The following is a 24,974-nucleotide window of genomic DNA, read 5'->3' on the forward strand; positions in this document are numbered from 1 at the left end:
TCCCTTTTGAAGCCACTACTGGAACCAGAAAACCACCTCAAATTATTGTCCAGGGACAGCCTGAATATGAGGGAATGGCCATCCCAAACTCCCATCACACTCCAGCAGGTCAACTACAGTATGATAGATTGGGTGGGTTATGGGCCCGAAAAACATTCATGGGAACCAGTCCACCGCGTATATGCGCCTCGGCTACTGGAGGGGGTGGGGGGGGTGATGTCAGGGACACAAACCTAGGGCATCTACGTTACAACCAAAGACAGCACAGCAGGTGGCAGGTGTCCTGCAGCTCCAGCGTTCCAACCATGGAGTCGACCTCACCACAGATTAGTTTGGTCCTCACATACATGTGCCTGGGCATCTACTCAGGATTAGGAGCATGTGCGAGGAGCCATGCCCCACCGGAGGGAGCTGTGGGTCCCTGGCTTCACTCAATTTAACTGAGTGGGGCAGGCATCGTGCCACTAGACCACCATGGAGTGCAAAGCGGGGACAATGCGCAGGGAGCCAGCTCCCACCCGTAATACTCCGGCCCCTGCTCAGCGAGAAGGTAAGTTTTGCGAGCATACTCACACCCAGATTCGCTGCTGGAGAGCACACGCTGGGGCCAAGACCCAACCAGACGCCACCGGCCCCTGCTCTTGCACAGATAGTACCCCTGCATGCTATATTAACAAACCAAGTTATCTTGTCCACACGTGGAATGCGACTGTGCAGCTTCTCTGCCCAAGCGATTTCGATGCAGCCCACACCCTGAGCGCTATTAACAACCTACTTAATCTGTGATTGGTGTTTGCAATCCACAACGAACACCCCTTGTTGTGTTGCTGTCAGTACAAGTACCCGAGCATGGTTCTTTCTGCAGCAGCCACCTGCCACTCCTGAGGACCAAGCCTAGTGCCAGCAAACAACCAAGAAGCACTTTAAGCCAAGTGTTGCATGTCGATTTCATGTAATTCTCATGTTCATTACTGTGTCATGTGTACAGTGCGTATGAGTATGCGTAGACCTAGAGGGACCACTGGGAAACTCCTGTGAGGTAACAGGTGGCATAGTCATTGAGAGAAGTGTGTGTGTGTGAGACAGAGTGAGTGAGAAGTACAGAGGCAGTAGCCTCGGGACACAGAGACGAGGGGCAACACCTTCCCTACCATCCCCCTACCCATCTAAAACCTCTCCCTAACCCTCTACCCGGTTTAGCCAATTCCCCAGTGTGGTTGCGGAGACCTGTGTTACTAGCAATTGCCGGTCCCAAAACCCTGGTGGGGAGCGAGATGCTTGTGCTACCCCCGCGCTGGTCAAAGTAGACACTGTCAGCATCATCTCACAGGAAGGGGTGGGTGCCACTTATTAGGCAGAAACCCAGAGTCAGACCTACACCAGAGAGGGACAGGCAATTAGTAGGGCCCCAATTCCTGTCCCAGCTATGTGGAGTACCAACATTCAATCACCCCATACTCATGACCCAAAATGTTGTCAGAGTTTTCTGTACCCCTTAAGAACCCTGGAAGGCAAACACCCAAGAGAAGGAGGACCATCAGCTCCCACACAGTGACTTGTGAAAGCGCAAACGAGAAAGCAACTCTACAAAGAGAGTGAACTGGTCTTTACAGACGATGTACACTAGCGCTACACCATCAGCATCATGGGAAGAACAGAGACAGGAGCTCATTAAGTCAGACACTGCAAGTTAGCCCTAGGAGAGTCGCAGGCAGGGCCCCTATACCACCAGGGACTTGGGCTGGAGCGATGGCTGCTCAGACTGTACTTATCTCACAGGGTACCGCTCCTCTTGTTTTTGTTTTAGCACAACAAACAAATCAGATTTTATTTACACCCAAATAACATGGGGGGGGGGTCCTGGGAGACACTCTGCCAGACATGAGTCCTGGTTACAAGAGCCTTACCCAGGACAAAGACTGATGTGTAGTGGACATTTCTCTTCTGTGAAAGGATGGTGAGCTAAAGACTCTGGTTGAGACTCTAACCCGGGATATAGGCCGCTAGTAAAGAAACTCCCAGAGCCCCCTTGTTTTTTATTTTCACCCATACAGGACAGACGGAAGGCTTCCAGTAGCCTATAGGTTATACAGTACAGTTCTGTTTTAAAAACAGGTCCTGTTAATTGAGGCAGATGAGGCTGAGGAGTTAAAAACGCTTCATTTAACCATAGGCAAGTTACAGTCAATACTTAAGCCTTAAAAAGTACTTCTCTTTGCCCAGCTCGATCCCTCTCCCGCCGCTGCGGCTTCTCCAAAGGAAGATGCTCCGGTTCATCTGGAGGGGCAAGAAATCGCGAATACCCCAGAGAACCATGATGGGCAGCACCAGACTAGGTGGACTGGGGGTCCCCGACCTCTGCAGATATCAGATAGCAGCACAGCTGGCCCATATTCAGGCATGGGAGATTACCTCCCCTGGAACTCACTGCGAAAGACCTGCCAGCTGGAGGGAAGATCTGCAAGAGAAACCCCTCTAGCTACAATAAAAGATCGAGCGGCGATCCCAATGTTCCCCAAAACTATCCTTCTAGAAGCCCCGATCCCAGGCTCTTACCCGAGAACTGGCAGGAAGGCTGCCCTCATAACCCAAATCTTGCTGGCGGCAAAGATTACTGTGGCCCGCAACTGGAAGTCTGCTGAAGGCCCCCTGATGACGCTCGGTGGACAAAGCTCTGGGACATTTTGATAGCCGAGAAGATCACTGCAGACAAGGCGAGCATCCTTCATTGCTTCTCGAATATCTGGGGCCTTTCCTGGATTATGACCGAAACTTTCCAGCATTGACTTACAAACCGCGCCTAATCGCAGTTAGACGGCGAATGGCTGGCACCCAGTCTTGCCCAACCAGACTGACAGTGAAGGCTGTTCCACGGGGAAACGGGTGAGGAATGTCGATACCTTAAACTGGAGGCATTGCGTTGTATTTGGTTGCGAATATAAGGATCACTGGTGTGATGATTTATAAATAAAGAAATAAAAAAAATGTCAAAGTACTTTGGATGAGGTGACAGCGAGTGTCCCGTTTCCTTACTCGGCTCACATGACATGCACACAGCATTCCAACATTCTCTGTGCCAACTTGTAAGCATTCAATAACCTTCCATATGTCGTTCATTGTGGCCAGCAAGACATGCAAAAAGGACAACACATACTAGTCTCAGTTCTGGCCAAAACACTGCATTGTCCGTGAAAGGTACTGGTACTGACAAGTTCCTCATCATCGGGGCGTCACAACCAACCCTCTCCAACAACCCACCCAAATCATTTATAAACTAGAGGGTTGGTGCACTAACACACATACACACATATTCTAATCCACTTCATATAGAGACACTGCTGGATTTCTGGCTACAAGGGCCAATCCGGATTCTTGCACTACCCCTTCATGCAGAGATTTTAGGAGTCCTGTTAATTTGGGTGTCAGGCTCCCGCAAGCCAACGCAGCACACAGCATTAAACGCTTCCAACATTATCAGGTGTAGTCTCAAGCATTGATCGAGTTTACTCATACCTTTCCTAATCCCAGCATGAATGAGTAGCAGCATATGGTTGTCAGCTAGCCATAGCTGTATTCAATTTAATAGGAGCTTCACAAGAATCTTCATTGTGGCATCAATTAGAGAAGATCAGCCTGTAGTTAAGTTTACCCTACCCAGTCACCAGCTTTAAAATGAGACAGACAAGGTCAGGCTCCTTCTAGGAATGTGGGACCTTACGTAATCTAATAATTGCATTACGAACTTGGACAAATACATGAAACCATTGTGGTATTTCGTTCATATTCAAATGCACTGGAATAGAATCTTGGCCAGCAGACTTTTGAACTTCTGTGGCTGTAGGGCCTCCTCCAGCATGGTTATACAGGAAACAGAGACACGATGCCCCTCCTTTGTTCAACTTCTACAGCCTTGGCAAAGTCCCCATCTTCTTGTTGGTACATCACCTTTAAAATGGGTTTCCCCCCCAAAGTCTTTGAGTTGATTAGAATGTCTACTTTTGGGTACTCACCCTGGATACCTAAAGTTACAAGCAACTTGCATAGCGCAATGGTGCTGCTTAAGACCAGGTTACCAGTCACGAACAGGAGGGGTAAACCCGACAGCCACTAGGGTCCAATCAGTGCAACCAAAAATAAAAAAAGTCATAATAAAATTGCCTGACTTAGGGTGCTGTGGCGATGCAGAGGAAGGACACAGACTCTGAGGACATGGTTTGCATCAGTGTCCTCCCTCTCCTTCTTGCGGCATCGCCATGCTTCACTGCAAACACATGGACATACCATTTTTCGGGTTTGTTGGCATTCTCTGCAAGGTTCTTGGGACCAACGGTCTGTGGTCTAACCTTCACCTCTGCTTGGGTTAGGGCTCCCGCCCTGTTGGTTTCTCGCATTCTCGGACTGCTGTGACTTTGGCGTCCTGGAAACTAGCTTCAAGCGACTTTGGAACTCACTGGTTTCTTGCACTCTTCTCTCGTCCGGTGTAGTGCAGCTTGGGACCTCCCACAGCCTGCACCTACGATCTTGTCTCTTGCTTCTCTCTGCTCGCTCTTTAGAGTTACATCCTTTAACTAACTCATACCAGTAAGGTGGACGTCCTGATTTAAGGGATACAACCTTTTCTCTCAGGATAAAGATATCCCTTATGAGTTTCTTCTTCCCAGTTTTGAGGATTCATATTTTCTTGTTTTTTGACAAATCCCATGTAGGCCACAATATGACCAGCTTGAGGGAGTTCTTCATGGGAACGGGAGTACTTGTCCCGAGTAGAGGTCCCACTTACCTCTACCCCTGGGGAGGGTATTACAGAGCTGGCTCACCTCCCCAGCCTCATAGGAAGGGGCTCCCCATTGGGGAGAAGGGACAAATGCCCTCGACTCATCACAGTACTCAAGAGTAGTGGTGCCAAACGGTATGCTACAACGGTATGCTACAAGTTCTGGAGGACCAACGCTAAATCTTGGCAAGTCTAACAGGCAACAAAGAAAGACCCAACAAAGTGCAAGAAAGAAGTACAGGACACTATAAATCCTAGAGAGGGGGACTGTTTACAACAAAGAATCCAGTCCTAATTTAGCTAAGAGAGAAAACTTGAGTACCAGTATCCTAGAGAAAGCTAGAGTGAGGTGTGAAAACCCTAAACCCACTGCATGGGCTCAGTTAAAATCAAATCCCCCCCATTCTATTGTATTCTAAATGATGGATAAAGTGAACTTGCATGTGGTTTAAAGTCGACTTTGACCTGGCAGTAAGTTGTGAAAAGTGCCTCAACCTACCATGTAAATAAAGAGCTGCTAGCGATCACCCAAATAACCCCCCAAAACATTAGGCCAATAATCATAACGTACACAGCAGGAGGGTGAAATAAAATAATTAAAACAAACTAGTACCAATCCTGCACATCAGTGGTACTTGCATTAAAAACAGAACACAAGGGGGCGCTGTTGAGCAGCCAGCAAGATGGCCGCTTAACTTTCAAGCTCTGTGGCCCGTGAGCTACACATCCGCCACAATCAGCGGTTCTTGGTATATACGGGAGCTGGGACCCCAGGCATTCTGCTGCCCACCGCCTCTGCTTCATCCTGCCCTGTTTTTGGGCGAAATCGGACCTTCAGAGCCACTTTGCCGCCGGTGGAGGCCTCCGGGCCTCGTGACTCCATTTGCAGCCCATCCCCCCCTCTCGCCCTGCGAGGGTTTGCGTCGCTGCGGCTTGGTGCGCGGCCACCTGGGGCACAGACATCACCCCCTCTCCGCCCTCCCTCCCTGGACTGCATGGCCGGCTGCTCCTGAGCGGCGCTGACATCCGCGGCCCGCTCCCCCCATGGGGGTGCGCCGGGGCCCATGGTCTGCCGGCGCGGCTTTCTCGCCGACCGCTCCTGCCTGTGGGCGGCGGTGATGGCGCCAGCCCCTGGCGGGCGGAGACACTCGGGGATACAGCGGGGGCTGCTGGAGCGGCCCCTGCACTAACGCCACCTGATCACACCTGCTTCGCGGCTCCGCCGCCTACTTTACTGGTCCCCTGTGACGGCTGGGACAGGTGGCTGTGCCGGAGCCTCCCCGTTGCGGCGGCGCCGTCATCCGTGCCCCGCTCTCCTCGCCGACCGCTCCTGCCTTTGGGCGGCGGTGACGGCGCCGGCCCCCTGCGGGCGAAGACACTCTGGGATACGGCGGGGGCTGCTGGAGCGGCCCCCGCACTAACGCCACCTGATCACTCCTGCTTCGCGGCTCCACCGCCTACTTCACTGGTCCCCTGTGACGGGGGCTGTGCTGAGACCTCCCCGTTACGGGCTCCAGCTGTGGTTTGGGGGCTCGATCCCGCCTGGACCTACTGCTGCGGGTTGGAGGCCCGCTTGTACCCGGATGGACACCCACTCTTCGGCCTGCAGGGTCCTAAGTTGAGGAGGGGGAGTGAACTGATCACTGTGCACTGTGCCCATCTGCTCTGCCTCATTCCTGGGCTGCGCCTGTTCCACTCAAAGAAAGAAATCAACCCCCCAAGCATACCAGTCTCCCCTGCGACCACTCTCCTGTTGCTGGTGCCACCCTGGGCTTCCACTACTCTCATCTCCCCAGTCTGCGCACCTACTCCCCTCGCCCCGGGTGCACCTTGCGCCTCCGACTACGCTGCCCTCCACTACTGGCCCCCTGTGCCTGGGCCCTCCTGGCTCAGAGGCGGGCGCCGCAGGATACTGCCCCCCCCGGACCATACTGCCACCCTGCTTGCCCCTTGGAGCGGGCTCATTGCCCCAGAACATGCCAGCTGGGGGTGCTCCTTGCTTCTGCCTCCTAGGCAGTCGCCGACCCATCGCTGATTACGGGCCTAGTCCCTCTCTAAATCCCCCTGGGCCCCACTGCTGCCTTTCTACGAAACATTCTCTGCTCTTATCAAGGTGCCCCCGAAGATGTCCGGCAAAGCACGGAGCAATGGACAAGTTTGCCAAAGCCCTAGCCAAGCAAGACCAAGATGGGGCTGCACTTCTTCAAGACGACTCGGATGCCTCCTCATGCTCTCCTCAGCCGGACCTTACGTCATTCATGGAGTCAATGGCCAAAAACTTTGCGTCATTTCACGAAAAATTAGACGACATAAATGCCAATGTAGCCTCCCTACGCACCAAATTGGATCAGCATGGCACTAGGCTGGTTGAGGCCGAGACCAGGATTGGGGCCACTGAGGACGAGGTACACGTGCTCCAGAATACGGTCTCTGACTTGGTGCGAGATATGAAGCAGGTCAAGGCGAAGTGCGATGATTTGGAGTCCCGATCCCTCAGGAATAATATCCGCATTATAGGGGTTCCCGAGACGGCCCTCAAGGGCAAAATGGAACTTGCAGTCGAGACCCTTCTGAGAGACCTCCTAGGGGATCCTCAACTCTCCCCGTTCTTTACTATCGAGCGCGCCCATCGCTCATTGGCCCCTCGCCCCAAACCGGGCGACTTCCCCAGACCAATTATAGCCAAGGTTCTCAGCTTCAGAGATAGAGACCACATCCTACGGCTGGCCCGTGAAAGAGGGGAACTGAGACTTGAGTCCCAGATTATCCGCATTTTCCCGGACTTCTCTGTTAATGTTCAATTGGAGCGCAGGCAATTCAATGGTGTGGAAAAAATGCTCAGAGAGAGGAAGGTGGAATATGCCATGTTGTTCCCTGCTAGGCTGAAGCTCACCCACCGTAATAAACTGTACTTTTTCACTGTCCCTGAGGAGGCGGTGAAATTTATTGAGTCCCATATTCCTGTCCCAGGCCCCGAGGGTGATACCGTTGATGAGGGTTGAGCCGGCCCGTCATGCACCTGTTACTCGAATCATTGTGGTACTATTACCACGCCTGTTATTTGCAATTTACTTGTAATCTCATGTATCTTTTCCCTTGTGAATTATCCTATTGTCGTAACTCGTTGCGAAATTTCATGAAATGCTACATGGGTCACAGCTGTATGGTTCACAGTATATAGTACATTTACTTGGATCCTTTATTCCTACAGCCCCTACTCACTGTACCCTACTATGTTGTCTCCTCTAAAAAACTTAACTTAACCACCGCTGTACGCTATTTGGTGTGCTCCACCGTTCAACTATCTTAATCGGGCTCACGGCAGCAGCTACCCCCGCTGCAGTTGCAACGCCGAGTTTGGCTTGTTTGGTTCATTGGCTGTTCCCCTGTTTGGTTTGGGGGTTGGTCCAGCCCCGTTGGGCTTGGCACAAAAGCCATGAGACTTGGGCACTGCTATGTTGGGGGTGGCAGTGAGGGACGGGGGGGGGGGTGTAGGTGTTATTGGGGGATGTTATAGTAACAAAAATGGTGAGACAGTGGTAGCTTTGGGTATAACACATCTGGTCACTGTACAAGTGGCCGGCACTTGTTCGACAATATATGACACACATTACTCGGATCCCCCCTAAATTGCTACTGAATGGCTATTAGGCTAATGTCTTGGAATATCAGAGGGCTCAGCAACTACACGAAGGCACGCAGGGTCACGGCCTACGTCCAGAGGCACGGGGTCAAAATACTTTTCTTACAGGAAACTCCTGCCCTCGCACAATTATCGTCCTCTCTTGCCCCGTCATGGGGCCCCAACAAATATTACACTGTGTTCTCCTCACAATCCAGAGGTGTCCTCACCTTGATTCACAAGTCCTTGGAGTTCTCCCTTCGCACCAGCCATATAGATGTCCAGGGTAGATCTGTGATCCTACACTGTTTCCTCGCTAATGCGGAGTGCCTTCTGGTCAACACATACGCCCCATGCATTGATGCACCCGATTTTTTCGATCACATCCTTGACATCCTCCTTGGCTATGTTGGGGTTCCCATCATATGGGGGGGCAGGGGGGTCATGAATCTCATCCTGGACTCCGACTTGGACAGATCCGGTGTTACACCTAGAACATTGTCCAGGGCCGCTCGCCGCCTCCATGCACACATGCTCGCTGCCGGTCTGGTGGATGCCTGGAGGGTACTCCACCCAATGTCAAAAGAGTTTACATTTTACTCCTCCGTCCATGAGTCATTCCAGGATTGATCTTTTCCTTCTCTCTGCGGGGCTCATGGCCAAAACACTCACCACACAGATTCTCCCTCGCACACTCTCTGATCACTCCCCGATCACGTTGGACATCGCCTTGCACCCGACCCTCCCTCAGCATTCTAACTGGCGGTTTAAGTCTGACGCACTACACGATATAGTCTTCAAGGCTGACATCCTTGCAGGTATCACCTCATTTTTTGATGGCAACAAACGCCATGACACAAAGGACGGGGTGAGATGGGAGGCCTTTAAGGTTTTCATCAGGGGCATGTGCATCTCCAGGGAGGCTGGGGTCCTGAAAGATATTATAAACTCTCCGCGCCGTTCTGAGTCCAAACTTGGGGAGCTAGAGCGCGAGTATGCGGCCACCCCCTCTCCGCCCAAACTGGCACAGATTAGAACTGAACTAGACACGTTCGAGTCCTTCGCCCACAGAGAGATAAGATACCTTGCCTGCCCCATTGCGGCCCGAAAGTATGGTGACTGAGAGAGACCAGGCCGTACTCTTGCCCGCCTCGTCCGGGCCGAGGGAGGTAGAGCTCGAATTGATAGTATCATTGACAACGACGGAGTGCGACATTGGTCTGACCGGCCCATTCTTGAGACCTTCGCAGATTTCTATGCAACCCTTTATGCTCAGCAACCAGAACACAGCCCGCAGGATCTGGACGACCTCCTAGACCGCAGTCCAATGTCCCTTGTATCCCTAGCCACCAAAGAACAACTAGATGCTCCCTTCACCCTTGACGAGATCACCGCTGTCATTTCAGCCCTCCCTAAGGCGAAAGCCCCCGGTCCAGATGGCCTGACCGCCGAGTTCGATCAGGAACATGTTGCTCTCCTTGCTCCGCGCCTTCACGAGGTTTGGGAGGAGTCGCTGCGCCTTACCACCCTCCCCCGGTCCCTGCGTGAGGCTGTCATTACCGTGCTTCCTAAACCGGGAAAGCCTCCGGATGAGTGAGGCTCTTATAGACCTCTATCCCTTATCAATACCGATACCAAGATCCTCGCCAAAATCATAGCAAATAGGTTCCTCCCCATCATGAAATACCCGATTCACCCAGACCAGAGCCGATTTGTTCCTGCTCGTTCCACTGCCTTAAACATTCGGCGGCTATTTAACGTCATCTCTAGAATAGACCCCCAAGCCAACGCGGTGGCCGTTACATTAGATTCCCAAAAAGCGTTCGACATGGTCTCGTGGCAATATCTGTGGGCGGTGCTGGAGAAGATGGGGATTGGCCCATACATGATGTCCTGCATTAAACTGCTATACACTAACCCTGTGGCCAGAGTCCTGGTTAACTCTCACCTATCGGCTCCCTTCTCCCTCCACAGGGGGACACGACAGGGGTGCCCTTTCTCTCCCTTGTTATTCGCAATGGCCATCGAGCCCATGGCTGATAGTGTACGTAACAACCACGTGCGCAAAAGGGATTCGCCTGCGGGATACTCCCGAAATTATATCACTATATGCCGATGATGTGCTTTTATATATCAGAGACCCCTCAGTCCACCTCGACCCGATCATGCGTGAAATGATCAAAATTGGCACATTCTCGGGCTTCACCATAAATTACTCTAAATCAGAAATCTTTCCCCTCACTCCTGCTACCTCCCAACCTATATGCAAATTCCCTCTCAAATGGGCTCCCGAGGGCATCAAATACTTAGGGGTCCAAGTGTCCCTCTCAAAATCCTCTCTATTTTCTGATAACTATGGGGCTGCCGCACAATACGTTCATACCAGGATGGAAAGATGGCGAAACCTCCCCCTCTCACTATCAGAGAGACTGTCCCTAATAAAAATGATTATTGTTCCCAAACTGCTGTACGTATTCGCTAACGTTCCACTTTGGCCCGGGAAACAATACTTTGCGGATTTGCACTCGGAGTGCGCCCGTTTTCTTTGGCATTCAGGGGCCGTGCGCAGAAAGTGGCAGCATATTACCATACCTTACGAGAGGGGGGGGCTTCAATGCACCTGACCTCACCCAGTATTGGATAGCCGCCCAGGCCCAGCATGCTACATATTGGTACCACCACCAGGAACCCCCCCCCGCATGTTAAACTTGAAATCCTAGCGACCGAGGAGGTGAATGTCATGTCCTTGATCCTGTTTCAATCATATCGTACGCGGGCCCCTGCTGACCCAGTGGCCTCCACTATTAGGGCGTGGCGGCAGATTCTGACGCCTGGTTCTGGCTCCTCCCCGTACTACAAATGGCTTCCCCTCTGGTCTTTCCCCGGCCTCACCCCCACACAGGATCAGCTCCTCATACGCCACTGGTCGGACCTGGGATACAGATCATTCTCCGACCTGTTCCCTGACGGAAAATTCATCACCCCAGATACGTGGAGGCCAGGGCATTCCAGGTCCCCACCTGAGCTGCTGCAATACTTCCGTATTAGGGCGGCAGTCCAGGACATGTGGCCTTCATACCGGAACGAACCCCCCCCCCCCCCCCCCCCCCCCCCCCCGAGTCCCCTGAGGTCTGCTATATAGCCAATTCCGCTGGTGGTAGGGGTATCGTATCCTCCTTGAATTAAATGTTGATGGCGCGTGCTGTTGAACCCCCCACCCCCCACACTGTTCGTGATGCCTGGAGTCGGGATCTGGGATTAGACATCACAGATGATATGTGGTCCAAAATGTGCATGCACACTCGCAAGGTTTCTTTTAATTCTAGAGTTAGATGTATCCAGTACAAGCTACTCAATCGCCTGTACTACACCCCTTATGCGATTGGAAAATTTGCCCGGGATCAATCCCACCCCTGTCAAAGATGTAGATCTAACGAAGCGGACCATGCACACATGTTCTGGTGCTGTGGGGCATTGGCCCCGTTCTAGAATGCGGTGCTTGAGACCCTTTCTGAAATAGTAGGGTTCTGTGTAGATCCTGAACCCCTGTCTCTTCTGTTTGGGCTCTGGGAGGGGGCTGAAGCGAAACGGGAAGCTACGTTTTTGAATGTGGCAGCGATTGTTGCCAAGAAATGCATTGTGCAATGCTGGAAGCGCAGATCCCCCCCCCTTCCCTGGAAATGTGGCTGAAGGCCCTCACCTGGACACAATCCTGTGAAGAAGACTATTACCATGCTGCCTAGTAATGCTCGCCCTAAATACATATGGACAGAGTTTTGTAGTTACTTTAACAGTAAGGTGGACTTGGAGCTCTTATCATCCCCTCCTTCTCCTGATCAGGGGGCGGATCACTCTACATGATGCATGCCTCTATTGCGATTAACCTCTGTTGGGACTGTATCCGACCTTCTGTAGAACTTATACTTCATCATTCACGCTTCAACATGAAATGTGTGTCACTGTCTTAATTTGCACTGTACCGGCTGCTACTTCTTGCCAATAAAGAAAAGTTTTAAAAAAAAAAAAACACAAGTTCCAACTTCATAGTAATATTGCACAATCATAATAAGAGCTGGATTCACAGAATTAAAAGAGCCTTAAGATTAACATCAGATGTACACGCCAAGTTCATTGCCTGGCTGGATTGCTCCAAGGTAAAACCCATAGGCAAAGACTCAATAAACAAAAAAAGGGATTCCCAAAAAAAGACATACTCAAGTTAATGGAAAACAGTTCTATTTGGCCTACTCAGAGGATTGACCACATTGAAGTAACAAGCAAAAAACCAAAAAATTAAAAAAATAAAAAATAATAAAATAAATTTTTTTTTAAAAAAACACTACTTGATGACTTGCAAGAAAATTATTCATCTTAGTTATCTCGCGGTCACACCCGAGTCACTCAGTTTCTAGGATTGGAGCCTTTTACTCTGAAGAGGTTTTGCACTACAACACTGATCAACTCTATCCAGTGACAAATTGGATTCTGCACTACAGGAGTACAAGGATGAGTGGGGGACAAAATGCCTACTCTACCCTCACAGTTCTATGAACCAAGAGCAAACACAATCATAAAAGGTAAAACAGGCACAGTTAAGAGATATTCCCCCTTCACCTTTTGTGATGAAAACATAGCTGTCCCTCGGCCCATGTTAAGAAGGGGTGTGAATGTGACCCAAACAACATGGTAATACAGTCCAAAATAAAGGTTCGATAAAAACGTTATTCAATCTACAAAACACTGTACAAAAACCTACCCATGTGGAAAGAACAGAGCAGATGCAACAGATAGAAAAATGTAGCACTTGGGAATACAAGGGAGACAGGCACATTGTTAGCCACAAAAGGATACGCCTTTGGGTGAAAAAAGGTGCAAAGGGTGACCTAACCAATCTCTAGAGCCCAAATGGACCAAGGTGGTAGTTATTGGTCAACAGTACATTGTTTCAGGTCTTTGGAGGGGGTCACAGTGTCGAGCCAGGCTTCGGGCAGTTATGCGAGCCGATCAAGCTCAGTTTGGGCATGGTGGATCATGTGGGCCCAAGCAGCAAGCAGGCATCGAGTAGGTTCAAGTTCGGTAGCTCTGTGCGTCTCAAATGCAGCTTTTGGCGATGCGGGTCAGGGTGCTCTTTGAGGTCGAGTCGGATTGTAACCGCTGCGGGAGGTTGATGAGTGACGCTCCAGAGGTACGAGTCAACAGTTGTCCAAATGGGGATCCTGTTGCTGCGATGTGCAGTTCAGTGAAGCTGCGGTTTGAGGTGCAAGTCAGGTCGAGACATGGTGTAAACCCTGGTCTGAGTCAGCAAGTGACTCTCCAGCAATTAGAGTATGAGCCCATAATCGAGCGGTTGATTTGAGCCTAGCCGGTGACTGGCTCAGCAAGGGCAAGATGCAGCGTCAAGTGGGCTCTATGTGCAAGCAATCGCTTAAAGATTCGGAGGAGTGACAGAAAGTAGCACCAGTGGGATCCCTCTGTGTTGAATTTGCTTCTATGGCCATCTGATCAGTTATAAGGCGGTGGAGCGGGGAGCCTTAGAAGATCTGGTCCTCCAGGTGCTACGAGGACCAATTCAGGGGCTCGAGGACAAGGCGAGTCCTTTCAGGGTCTGCTCTCCCATGCCTGGGATATTCTGTGGCAGAATGGCAAGCCCTGGCGCACAGTAAATGTCCCCCTCAATGAACCCTTGGAGTGGGTAGGAGCTGAGCTTTCCTCTGTATTTGACTGCTACGTCTTCACCTCAGGGGTTGGGGGCTTTGGAAAGTACAACTCTCCCAAAAGGAGTCCAGTGAATCCTTCTCAGGTGTTGTTCTAGAGTGCATCAAAGAAGTGGTGGGATAAACCTTCTAAAAAGGTAAAGGTCCAAAAGATGATTTGACTAAAGCTAACCTATGTCAGTGGTCCAATCCCTGCTCTAGAAGATGGAGACAGGAAGGAGAGAGAGAGAGAAACAAAATGGCGGGAGTCTACTTCCACTAACAGAGCTCTCCCGACTACCCCAACCCTGCCCCCTTTCTTCCTCTCACTAGAATGAAAGGCCTTTAGAAATGCAGCACCCTGGTGTGAGGCTCTCCCTTTTCAATGGGTGTGCTCCTTTGATGACTGGGCCCAGGGCAGCTGCATAGGGGGCAGCTGTCTCTAGCGGAGGGCGTTACCTACTCCCACAAAGGGATCAAAGAAAAGGCATGGCCATTCAGGAGGCATAGCCATTCAGGTTCCTGTCCCATCACTTGGCAGACTCAGCCCCTCTCGCCAGAATACACATCACGTTCCACAGGGCAGTTGACTCACAGTAGCCAACATGCGTGATTTAATTGGATTTGGCTGCCAGGATCATAAATAGTGCCATGCACTATGCTTGAAAGCTTGACATCATGGGCTGCTAATAATTATCATAGTTTTGGTATGGGGGCATATCTGACTTGGCTGTCAGGGCAACTGTCAAACGGGCAACTGTGACCTCTGAATCTGCTCTATGCCACTGGTAGAGCAGATGCTGCAAATCAGGGTACTGATGCAGAGGGACCCTATGATTCTGGCACAGAGATTATGAAATAATCAGCAGATTACCCCATCAAAGATGGAATTACCCACATAATTGTATTAATAAAAATCAAGAAAAAGTCAAGGATTTGCACCCTTGCCAGATGACAATTCCTCACAGAGAGTTGTCAATGGTGAGGAATCACAGGAGTCATTGTCCAAAACTGGGAGAGACACAGGTTGTAGACCCCTGCTCTCAGCTGAATATCCTTCTTGGTCTTCTGGCTTTTTGACTGGGTCCCACCACTTGAATACAGTGAGGAGCACCTCAACTGTGGTCTGAGGTCTGGTAGCAGGCTGTGTAGAGTGTTGGACTTGAGGCCACCTTATATAAAGCCCAACGGCTAAGGACCCCAAGGCAAAGGACGGCTCCATTTCGACGGCCCCGCAGGTATCCGCATGTGAAGCAAGAAGCCATCAATAAGTAAGTGTGGCAAGGGCAGGGACAAAAGCAATTACTTCACGCCATACTACCCTACCACTCAACCCTAGAAGCTAAACTATTGTAACAATGTTACTGTGGTAGCATTGCATTAAGAAGTTCAGCTTTACAGCATGTCTATGGTATAGTTGCATTTATAAAGCGGGAAGTGGGCCCAATATCCTCTCTTACTTGCATTTAGAAGTGTGCCTAATAGCGAAGTTGAATTAGAAGCATGCCCAATAGCGTGCCTTGCTTGCATTTAGAAATGTGCCTAATAGCCTCTCGTGGTTGAATTTAGAAGTTTGCCTAATATCCTCTCTGTGCAAAGTTGAACTTAGAAGTGTGCCTAATAGCCTCCCGTAGTTGAAATTAGAAGTTTGCCTAATATCCTCTCTGTGCAAAATAGATTTTAGAAGTGTTCAACTGTCCATAGTTGAACTGTGCCCAATATCGTGCCCTGGTTGAATTTAGAAGTGCGCCTAATATCCTCTATGCAAAGTTGCATTTAGAAGAGTGCCGAATATCCACTCTGTACAAAAGAATCTAGAAATGGAATCAGAAACTCTGCCCTATAGCTTACCTGTAGTCATAATTGCATTTGAAAGTTGCATCTAGAAAGTTTACTCTATAGCGTATCTGTATCAAATCTGCAATTAGAAAGTCCTCCCAAATTGCACTTAAAAGTCCACCTAAAAACATATCTGTGAAGTTGTTGCACTCGAATCTCTCACTAATAGCATACCTGTATTCCAGCTTGCTAGAAGAAAGGCTAGCCAACAGCGTAACTGTGCTGTAGCTGCAACTAGATGGCCACCTAACAGCATATCCTAAGGTCTAGCTAGACTTCAAAACCGCCCAAAGGCATTTCTGCAGTCTAGTTTATAATTAATAGATTAAAAGTTAGAATAATATCACCCTGCTTAGCTGAACCCAAAAACCATGAATAATCTCACCCAGTGATATTGCTGAATTTATAAAGTCCAAATATAAAGTGTAATTTACATCTGAAACTGTACCCAATAGCAGGTACTGCCGTGCTATCGACAATTAACATCCAGTGTTATAGCGAAAGTGGGATTGTGTAAACGATATCTTCCAACCTATCTATATCACAGTTACTAACCATGAGTGCACCCAATCCACCAAGGTCTGCCGGAAACGTCCCCCGTGCACCGCTTTCGCCCTCTGGCCAGCCCTGCCTCCCGTCCCCCCTCCCCAAATCATCCCATCCTCCACCACATCCCCTACCCAGTCCCTTTCCAAACACCAAGCCAGAGGGGCACGATGGCGAGCCCACCACCTCAAGACCACTGCTCCTCCGAACCCCTCCACCGATCACCCTACTTTGATCATACCCAATCCCCTCACTAGCTTACCGGGCACACCCTGTCCAGCAATCATGCACCCCTCTGTTTCCCCCCGCCCCAATCATCCCTCCCGACCACACCCCTTCCCCTCCCTAAAAACTGCACGCCTAGCAAGAACAGAAGCCTCATCCCGCTCTCCCTCTGACCCCCCCCCCACCTTCTCGCACACACCAATCGCACCAAAGAGGAAACGTACCTGGCTCCCCTCAATCTCTCAGCACTCATTGCCTCCCTTGTCTCGACCCACCACCTCATCCCCCCCCAATCACCACCCTCCCCCATGCCTCACCCTGCCTGAAGCCACTCTCCCTCAATTTCTCACCGACCGCAACCGACACTCCTAACCCCCCACAATCCCTCCTTCAAATCCCCCGTGCCAAACCCAATCTCCCTAACACACGCGTCCATCCACTCTCACCCGAAACCCGCCTACTTTTCTGCTCGCCCACTCTTCGCATCGATCTTCAACCACCCCACCCCTCTCGCTTTCAAGTTTCCACCCTCTCCCCCCTACCCCCCCAATCGCTGCAGCTCCGTCACCAACCTCACCTACTGAAGTGAATTGCATCCTATTTAAGGCCTGATCCGTAGCAAAAAAACAGACACAGCATCTTTGACCTCCTCGTCTCTGACAAACCGGACCTAGTCTTCATCACCGAAACCTGGTTCTCTGACGACTTCGCCCCTATCGCCAATGAAGCCTTCCCACAGACTACTCCCTCACCCCACTGAACCATCCCTCTAGAGGAGGAGGAATAGCATTAGTCTTCAAATCTCACTTCCACGCCTCAATCACCGACAAACAACCTTCCATTCCTCCTTCCTGCGAATCACTCCTCGTTAAACTATCCCTTTCTCCTTCGGTCTCACACAGCTTCCAAATAATCTACAGACCCCCTGGCTATGATAGACAATTCTCAAACAACCTCTGCGACTCTACTGCCACCCTTCAACTAAAAACACCCCAACCTCACCCTCCTAGGAGATTTCAGCATATGGCTCGACATCCCCACCAGCCCTATGACCCACTCTCTGGTTGACGGCCTAGACGCGATCAACCCCCAACCCCACATAAACGGCCCGACTCACTATAAAGGACACTCTTGATGCCATCTTCAGCTCCCACAACCGGATACTCCTAAACTCCCCACCCCTATCATCTGGTCCGATCACGTCATTGTTTCCGTCATTGTTTCCTTCGCCATTCGCTCACCCGAACCGCTTCCTGTACCCAAACCTTCGAATCTATGCAAATGCTGGAAAAAACTAATAATCCTTCCTGACCTAGCCGACGCACTCCTCCACCTATCTGCCAACTCAATAATCAACTAACCCCTGACGACTTTGACTCATGGCTCAACTCATTAATGCGGCTCACACCCTCTTGCAAACCATCAGCCCGTCGTGGCCCATTCCCTATATGGTTCACACCTGAACTGAAGACGTCTAAACAACTATATAAATACCTAGAACGCAAATGGGGGAAAGACAAAACCTCCCTTTGAAGATCCACCTTGGCCAGGCACCTTCACCAGTACAAGGCAGAAATCCGGAAAGCAAAAAAAAAGCCCATTACAACTCCCGAATCCCAAACTGTAAAAACCCCAGCAAAGAACTTCACAAAATTATCATCGAATTCACCAAACCATCATTCACTACCACCGTCCTGACCCCCCTCACAATCAGAGGCTCACTCTCTCCACTTTTATACCACAGCTCTTGAAAGAAGAAACGGGCTACCAACAAACTAGCTCTCTTACACCCACCAGGCAACCCACCCCCCATACCGGCCAATCCACCGCCTGCGGCCACTCCCCAACCAATGTTCGATTCCTTTAGTCCAATATCACCCAACCAATTCCTCAAGCCCCTCTCTGCCCGCAAACCATCCGGCTCTCTGCTAGACCCTTGCCCGGCCACAACCCTCAAAGAAATGTTCGCTTCTACCTGTGCAGGAGAACACGCAAGATCCATCATAAATGACTCCCTTTCCTCTGGAATTTTTCCCCACGCATTCAAAATGGTTCAGGTCAAACCTCTAATAAAAAAACCTTTCCTCAACCCTCTCGAGCCCAAAAACTACCGCCCCATCTCAAACACCAGGTTCCTTGCCAAACACATTGACCGAACCGCCTACTCCCACTAAATGCCTTTGTCAAAGCCAACAATCTCCTAGACACCGCACAATCAGGTTTCAGAGCCCGAAACGGAACCGAAACCACCCTAACCTCAATCTGGGATGACCTTAAAAACACAGCAGACTCCGCAGGATGCGCCGCGTTAATCCTTCTTGACCTATCCGCCGCCTTCGACACAATCATTCACTCAATCCTCCTTGACCGCCTCCGCTCCCCAGGAATTTGTGGAACCGCTCTCAAATGGATAGCTTTGTTCCTCAAAGATAGGCACCAAATAAAGCTACTCTCCACCTATTCCTCCCAAGCCCGACCAGTCAACACGGGAGTTCCACAAGGAGCATGCCTTATCAGCCCTCCTGTTCAATCTCTACATGGCCACCCTCACACAAATAATTCGTTCACACAACATCCTGTGTTACAACTACGCTGATGACACTCAACTAATTCTAAAACTCTTGAACTCAAAACCCAACTGCCGACCTGACCTCGCTTCCTGCCTCCTCGACAGAGCTCTGGATGACCACAAATCACCTCTTGCTAAACCCCTCCAAAACCAAAATCATGGTATGTAGCAACTCTGAACTTCTTCCACACCCACTACCCTGGCCATCTGCCATGGGCAACTCACCGACCCCCTCCAAATCAGAATAAACCTTGGATGCACCCTAGACTGCGACCTAACATTCTCGCTCCAAGTCAACAACGTCTCAAAGTCCTGCCACTACCACCTGAAAACTCTAGGCGCATCTTTCCATACCTCTCCTTTCCCAACAGACTCTCCGCAGTCCAATCAATTGTTATATCACGACTGGACTACGCTAACCCCCTCTACCTCGGAGTCCAGGCATACCAACTGAATAAACTACAAAGAGCACAAAACGCAGCAGCCAAACTGCTACTAGCGCTCGGCCCGAGAGACCACATCTCCCCAGCCCTCAAAACTCTGCACTGGCTTCCAGTTGCACGAAGGGTGACCTTCCAAACCTTATGCATTTCTCACCAAGCACTGCATAAAACCAGACCTCAATATCTTCAAGACAAACTAAAACCCTTTCACCCTCCAGGTACTCTAAGATCAAGCTCTGCCGGCCTCCTAGTCATACCTAGGACAAACTCAGTGAGGTTAGGAGGATCATCATTCTCAGCCTTGGCCCCAACACTGTGGAACGCACTCCCACCCCACATCCGCCTCACTGAAGACCTCATGTCCTTCCGCAAATTGCTGAAAACTTGGCTCTTCCCCTAAAAACCGTCCCCGTACTCAAACTAACTCAAACTGAATAACCACATCTCAATGACTTTACAAAATACTAGATCATAAATAGCAACGCAGCAGCATGATCCAAACGACAAATAGAAAACTAATTATCCTCTATTGGTTAGCTAAAAAGGACAAACAAAAAGAGAATGAGTAAAAAGGATCAAACCTGCGAAGTAGAAAAGAATACGTTGTATGAGAGCAGTAAAGTGACTGAAATCAACAAAATGGACAAAATAAATGCAACAGACAAGAGGACCAATGTTGGACGTGAGGATAAAGCGGACAACGACAATTCAACTAACCCAATATACTAGAGCATAAATAACAATAAGACAAATAACAATACAACATCATGATCCAAGCAAGAAATCTACAACTAATAACCGCTAATGTAAACTAAAAGAACAAACAGAATAGAATGAGTAAAGCAGTGAAGTGGATAAAAAGAATAAATCGTACGAAAACAGTAATGTGGTTGAAATCAATGAAATGGATGTAATGATTGCAATGGACGAAAGGAATAAAATGGACGAAATGAACAAAGAGGAGGAAGGAAAGATGAATACAAGAGACTGATGGGTACACAGACGCCATGGAATGTATTGAGTGCATGGCATAAAGGAAAGGTACAGAATAGACGATTCAAGTATGTGAGACGGGTGTAGCGCATGGGACAGATGGAGAGCACGGAACGGATCGAGTGCGTATGACAAGTGACTTCAGCTGAACCGATAATGCAGGATGAATGAACAAAGTGAGGGGAGCGGATGAAATCGGTAGAATGGATAAAGCGCGTAGAGCGGATGAGAGCATTGAGCGGATGCATGCATTGAGCAGATGAGTGTGTAGAGCGGATGAGCGTCCAGAACGAATGAATGCATTGAGTGGATGAGTGTGTAGAGCGGATGAGTGTGTAGAGCGGAAAGGTGCATAGAGTGTACAAGTGCCTATAGCGGACGAGGGCATAGAGCGGACGAGTGCATAAGAGCGGACGAGTGCGCAAAATGAATGAGTGGTTGGAGCGGATGAGAGCGTGGAACAGAGAAGAGTGTGGTGCAGATGTAGGCTGTGGTGCGAAGGTAGTTTGTGTGAGTGGTTAATAGAGTGGAGCGGATGTAGGTGTGCTCAGCCAATGTAGAGTGCTGAGCAGATATAGGAGTATGGTGTGGGTGCGGAGCGGGTGTTGAGGGCGGAGCAGGTCTTGAGGGCAGAGCAGGTGTAGAATGCAGAGCGAGTGTCAAGCGTGAAGCAAACGGGTGATGTATGTGGATAAACGGGTGAAGTGGTTGGAAGGAATGGATGTAGTAAATGGGAAGAGAAACAGGTGTAGTGGGTGGCAGAAATGGAGGATGGATCTGGAAGAAAGGGTGATGTATATAGATGAGACTGGAACTGTTGGAGTGTGTGAACAAAATGGGTCAAATATATTGAATAAAACGAAGTATGTGGAGAGAATATATATTTTGTTTACTAAATGCTGTCATCAACCTTCAGTCCTTTTGACCACTCAAACCATCAAGGAACAGGCAGGGATGACATGTTAGTCATAGACCCATGCAACAACACACAGTACTTTAGGTGACAACTGGCACAATAAGGACAGCGACAGAAGTTCTTCTTTCCACATTTCTTAAGCACCAATAAGGCACCACAGACTGTCAAGTTTTGCTTGCACCAATAGAATACCTGGAGACGACGCACAGAGCCATGTATCTGTTACATGACGAGTTAAACAATGGAAGTTAAACAATGGGAGACCCATGTGGCATCTTTCACTCAACATGAAAACAGGAATGAGTGCAGATGAGGCACTAAGTCACAACATAAAGAGCAAGGGATTGAAGTAGTTGCTAGACTTTTACCCTGAAAAAAAGAAAACACAATGAGGGGATGATTTCGGGTCTATGGGAACTCTCCTGGGATATACCAGAATGTACACCCTGCTACTGCATTAAAAGGGTTCTGAACGCCTGCTCCTTATTCAGTCAACATATTTTACTCAGAAGCCATTTCTCCAGTCAGACGGTCGAGGCTTTGATCATAGCGCACTGGTGCCACAACTTAAACGTGGGCTAAACTCTCCCTCTTGCAAGTCAGTAGAAGTCTATATTGTGTGTTGGGACCGTCTCCCACCCACCCCCACCCCAAAGGGGAATGGCGCCCTAGTGCTGTACAGGGGGAAAAAAACCTATTGGCCATGAGACATAATCAATTATTCCTCACACACGTCAACTGTATTTGGATTTTTTTGAATCAATCGTCAATTTCGATCAGAAATTAGTATTATGGTTTTTATTGTGTGTGGACCTAGCTTCAAGAAGCAACGGGGTAAAGCTGTACAGGGTGGCAGGGAGGAGAGAGGCGGATGGCATCTAGCAAATCAGGTGGCGAGTTGGTGGGAGTTGTGACGTGATGGCTTAGTTGTTGAGGTGGAATGACTCCTTAAAGGGGTGGGTCTGGAGTGCTTTCCTGAATTGTAGAAGCATGGGGGCAAGTCTGATGCTGACAGGGAGGGGGTTCCATATTCTTGGGGCGTAGGCAGAGAAGGCTCGTTTTCTGGTCCTTTCCTTTTGGCAGCAGCTGATTTTAAGTCTGCGCATGTCCTGGTTTCTGGTGATACGCTGTCCGCCAGAGATGCAGAGTTTTTCTGCGCGATAGCTGGGCGGCTGCCTTACAAAAGTTAGGTGTGCCTTATGGAATAACTTACAATAACACATTCACAGATGGCGGAAGCATGCCAACGAAGGGGGGGCTGTACAATAGCATAAAGAGGAGTACAAGTAGTGAGCCAGTTTATGAGGGTGTAAAAACTGCACCGTGCGTTGCCGTTCTAGGCAGATTGCTGCCATACACACAAACATAATGTCACAGAGGGGTACTTGTGTACATAGCACGAGTTGGTCAAAGGAGAAAAGGGTGCTCCCGATAGCTATCAGGCAAGTAGGCTACAAGCAAGAGCTACATAGCTCTCAGCCATTTCGAGAAACGCAACAGCATTAATCATCAAATTGACCAAATAATATTTTACCTGACTGGAAATGTGTAAGCAATAACTTGATCAAGAGCATTTTGCTGCCACCTCTCGCCATATTCGATTTATAGCAATGGCCATTACATAGAACCCCCACCAGCAGCTAAGCAATCAACATACAAATCCCTGCTAGTATGCCAAATCGACCCGATTTCTGGAGAAAAAAAAACACTAAAATATGGAAACGAAAGATATCTGTATAGTTTGTCAACGGAATGCTATTTCTGTCGTTTTAGTAATAAACGTAGCAGAATCAAAACGGTGCCATGTGATTATTCCACAACGTCGGTGCGCTGGGTACAGGGGTGGACTGGGAACCAAGGAAACCCTAGAATGTTCAAAGTGGTCCTATATTACATATGTTCAGCAAGCCCAACCCTTTCCCTGGGAGGGGAAAAAAATCGGTTACCACACAAAAGAGGCCCAGGGTGCAGAGACCTACCGGGACATCTGCAGAGTTCCCTATAGGCCAACCCTGGCTGGGTACCACTCGTAAAGCTTTGAATTATGAAAACGATTTCAAATAAATTATAGATTTGTTTGCCGTGGCGCTACTGATAAACTTAAGTGAACTTTCCCAGTGTAAATTGCTTTTAAGTGATCTTAAATTGAAATAATTACATTGTAACTATTGCGTCATCTTTCATCTGTCAAACTACACTTCGGTTTTGAAGCTGTAAAGTTGCAGCGATTTCCTCTGCCTGTCAAATTTAGAAGAGAGTTTTCTTTCTGTTGCCGAGTCATGAACTACAGGGGGCTGGCTGATGAAACCAGACCTGCTTGTGACAGCACAGCTCCCGAAACTCCAGCACTGACTGCAGCTACCAAAGCAAAGTAGTAGGGCAAAAACACCCTTTCGGAGACAACGTTCAAGACAAAAATGCTCAAATTCGGCGGGGGGCAATGTCAAGATGTGCAAAGACGAGATATTGAGCCACGTGTTTTTACACAAGTAAAATAAGAAAACATGAACCGTTATGTGGCAAGAGCGGCCATAAAGGGGGCGGAACAACGAAATGTGATGGGGCTGGCAGCGGCAGCATCATACATTTATAGCCAGAACCCTACATTTGGAGAGGATTTTTGTTTTTAAGAGAGGTGGGAAGACAATCGAGGAGGACAGAGCCCGCCGTGGATGTGGTGCTGTTTCCCCGCTACTCACCCCTTGCAGCTCCCTCTCCAACTCGCCTGCTCGACACACGATGGGCCCCCGCACTGCATACTCCACAGCCCGCACACAAGGGTTCATGCTCTGCAGAGTCAGGCTGCGGGGACGTGGAGGGCACCCGGGGGGTGTGTGCGGAGCTGGGGCCGTGCTGCTGGCTGAACGCCGGGGCCCGACACCTGACAGCGCCCCGACAAACGAAAACCTTAATTTCCTCATCTTGCTTACTCCGTCAAGTGTAATTTCTCTTATACCCCAAAATCCGTTTATCCTCTGCTTTTCGGCTGTCTTCGGAACCACTCCCTTTTAATTTCCAATTGGGCAGCAGTTTTAAACGAGGAAAGCGCGTTCTCGACTGCACCGTCGCCGCGAAGTGAAAGTATCAGGCATCCCCCTGAATGTGTGTATCATCTGCCTTCGGCTACCTCCGGAACTCCTCCCTCTTCATTTCCTATTGGATAGCGGCTCCAGCAGCACCAGCGTGCTTTACGTCTTTCAGGGAAAGGGACAAGTCAGCAGCACGCCTGCTGCGGTCCTGGTGGATGGCTTTCAGCACAGTTCGGTTTGGGGTAAGTCTCCGTTTTAGGACGCTGGGTGATGGCCGTTTTTGACCAAGAAAAGAACGTCACGGCTATCCTCACAGTTCCGATAT

At 49.6% G+C, this 24,974-nt stretch overlaps 1 protein-coding gene across 1 annotated transcript in view; it reads right to left on the minus strand.

Annotated features, from left to right (window-relative positions):
• GPT2 (glutamic--pyruvic transaminase 2) overlaps window positions 1–24,726 on the minus strand; it is a 352,603-nt gene extending 327,877 nt beyond the window's left edge. The window contains exon 1 of the mRNA XM_069607062.1: window positions 24,320–24,726. Coding sequence (XP_069463163.1) covers window positions 24,320–24,541 — 222 coding nt within the window. The 5' untranslated portion in view covers window positions 24,542–24,726. The remainder of the gene's footprint in view (window positions 1–24,319) is intronic.
• Window positions 24,727–24,974: the final 248 nt, after the last annotated feature.

The sequence above is a fragment of the Ambystoma mexicanum genome, chromosome 1p, assembly GCF_040938575.1.
Source record: "Ambystoma mexicanum isolate Mex_15411 chromosome 1p, UKY_AmexF1_1, whole genome shotgun sequence".
Taxonomy (NCBI): domain Eukaryota; kingdom Metazoa; phylum Chordata; class Amphibia; order Caudata; family Ambystomatidae; genus Ambystoma; species Ambystoma mexicanum.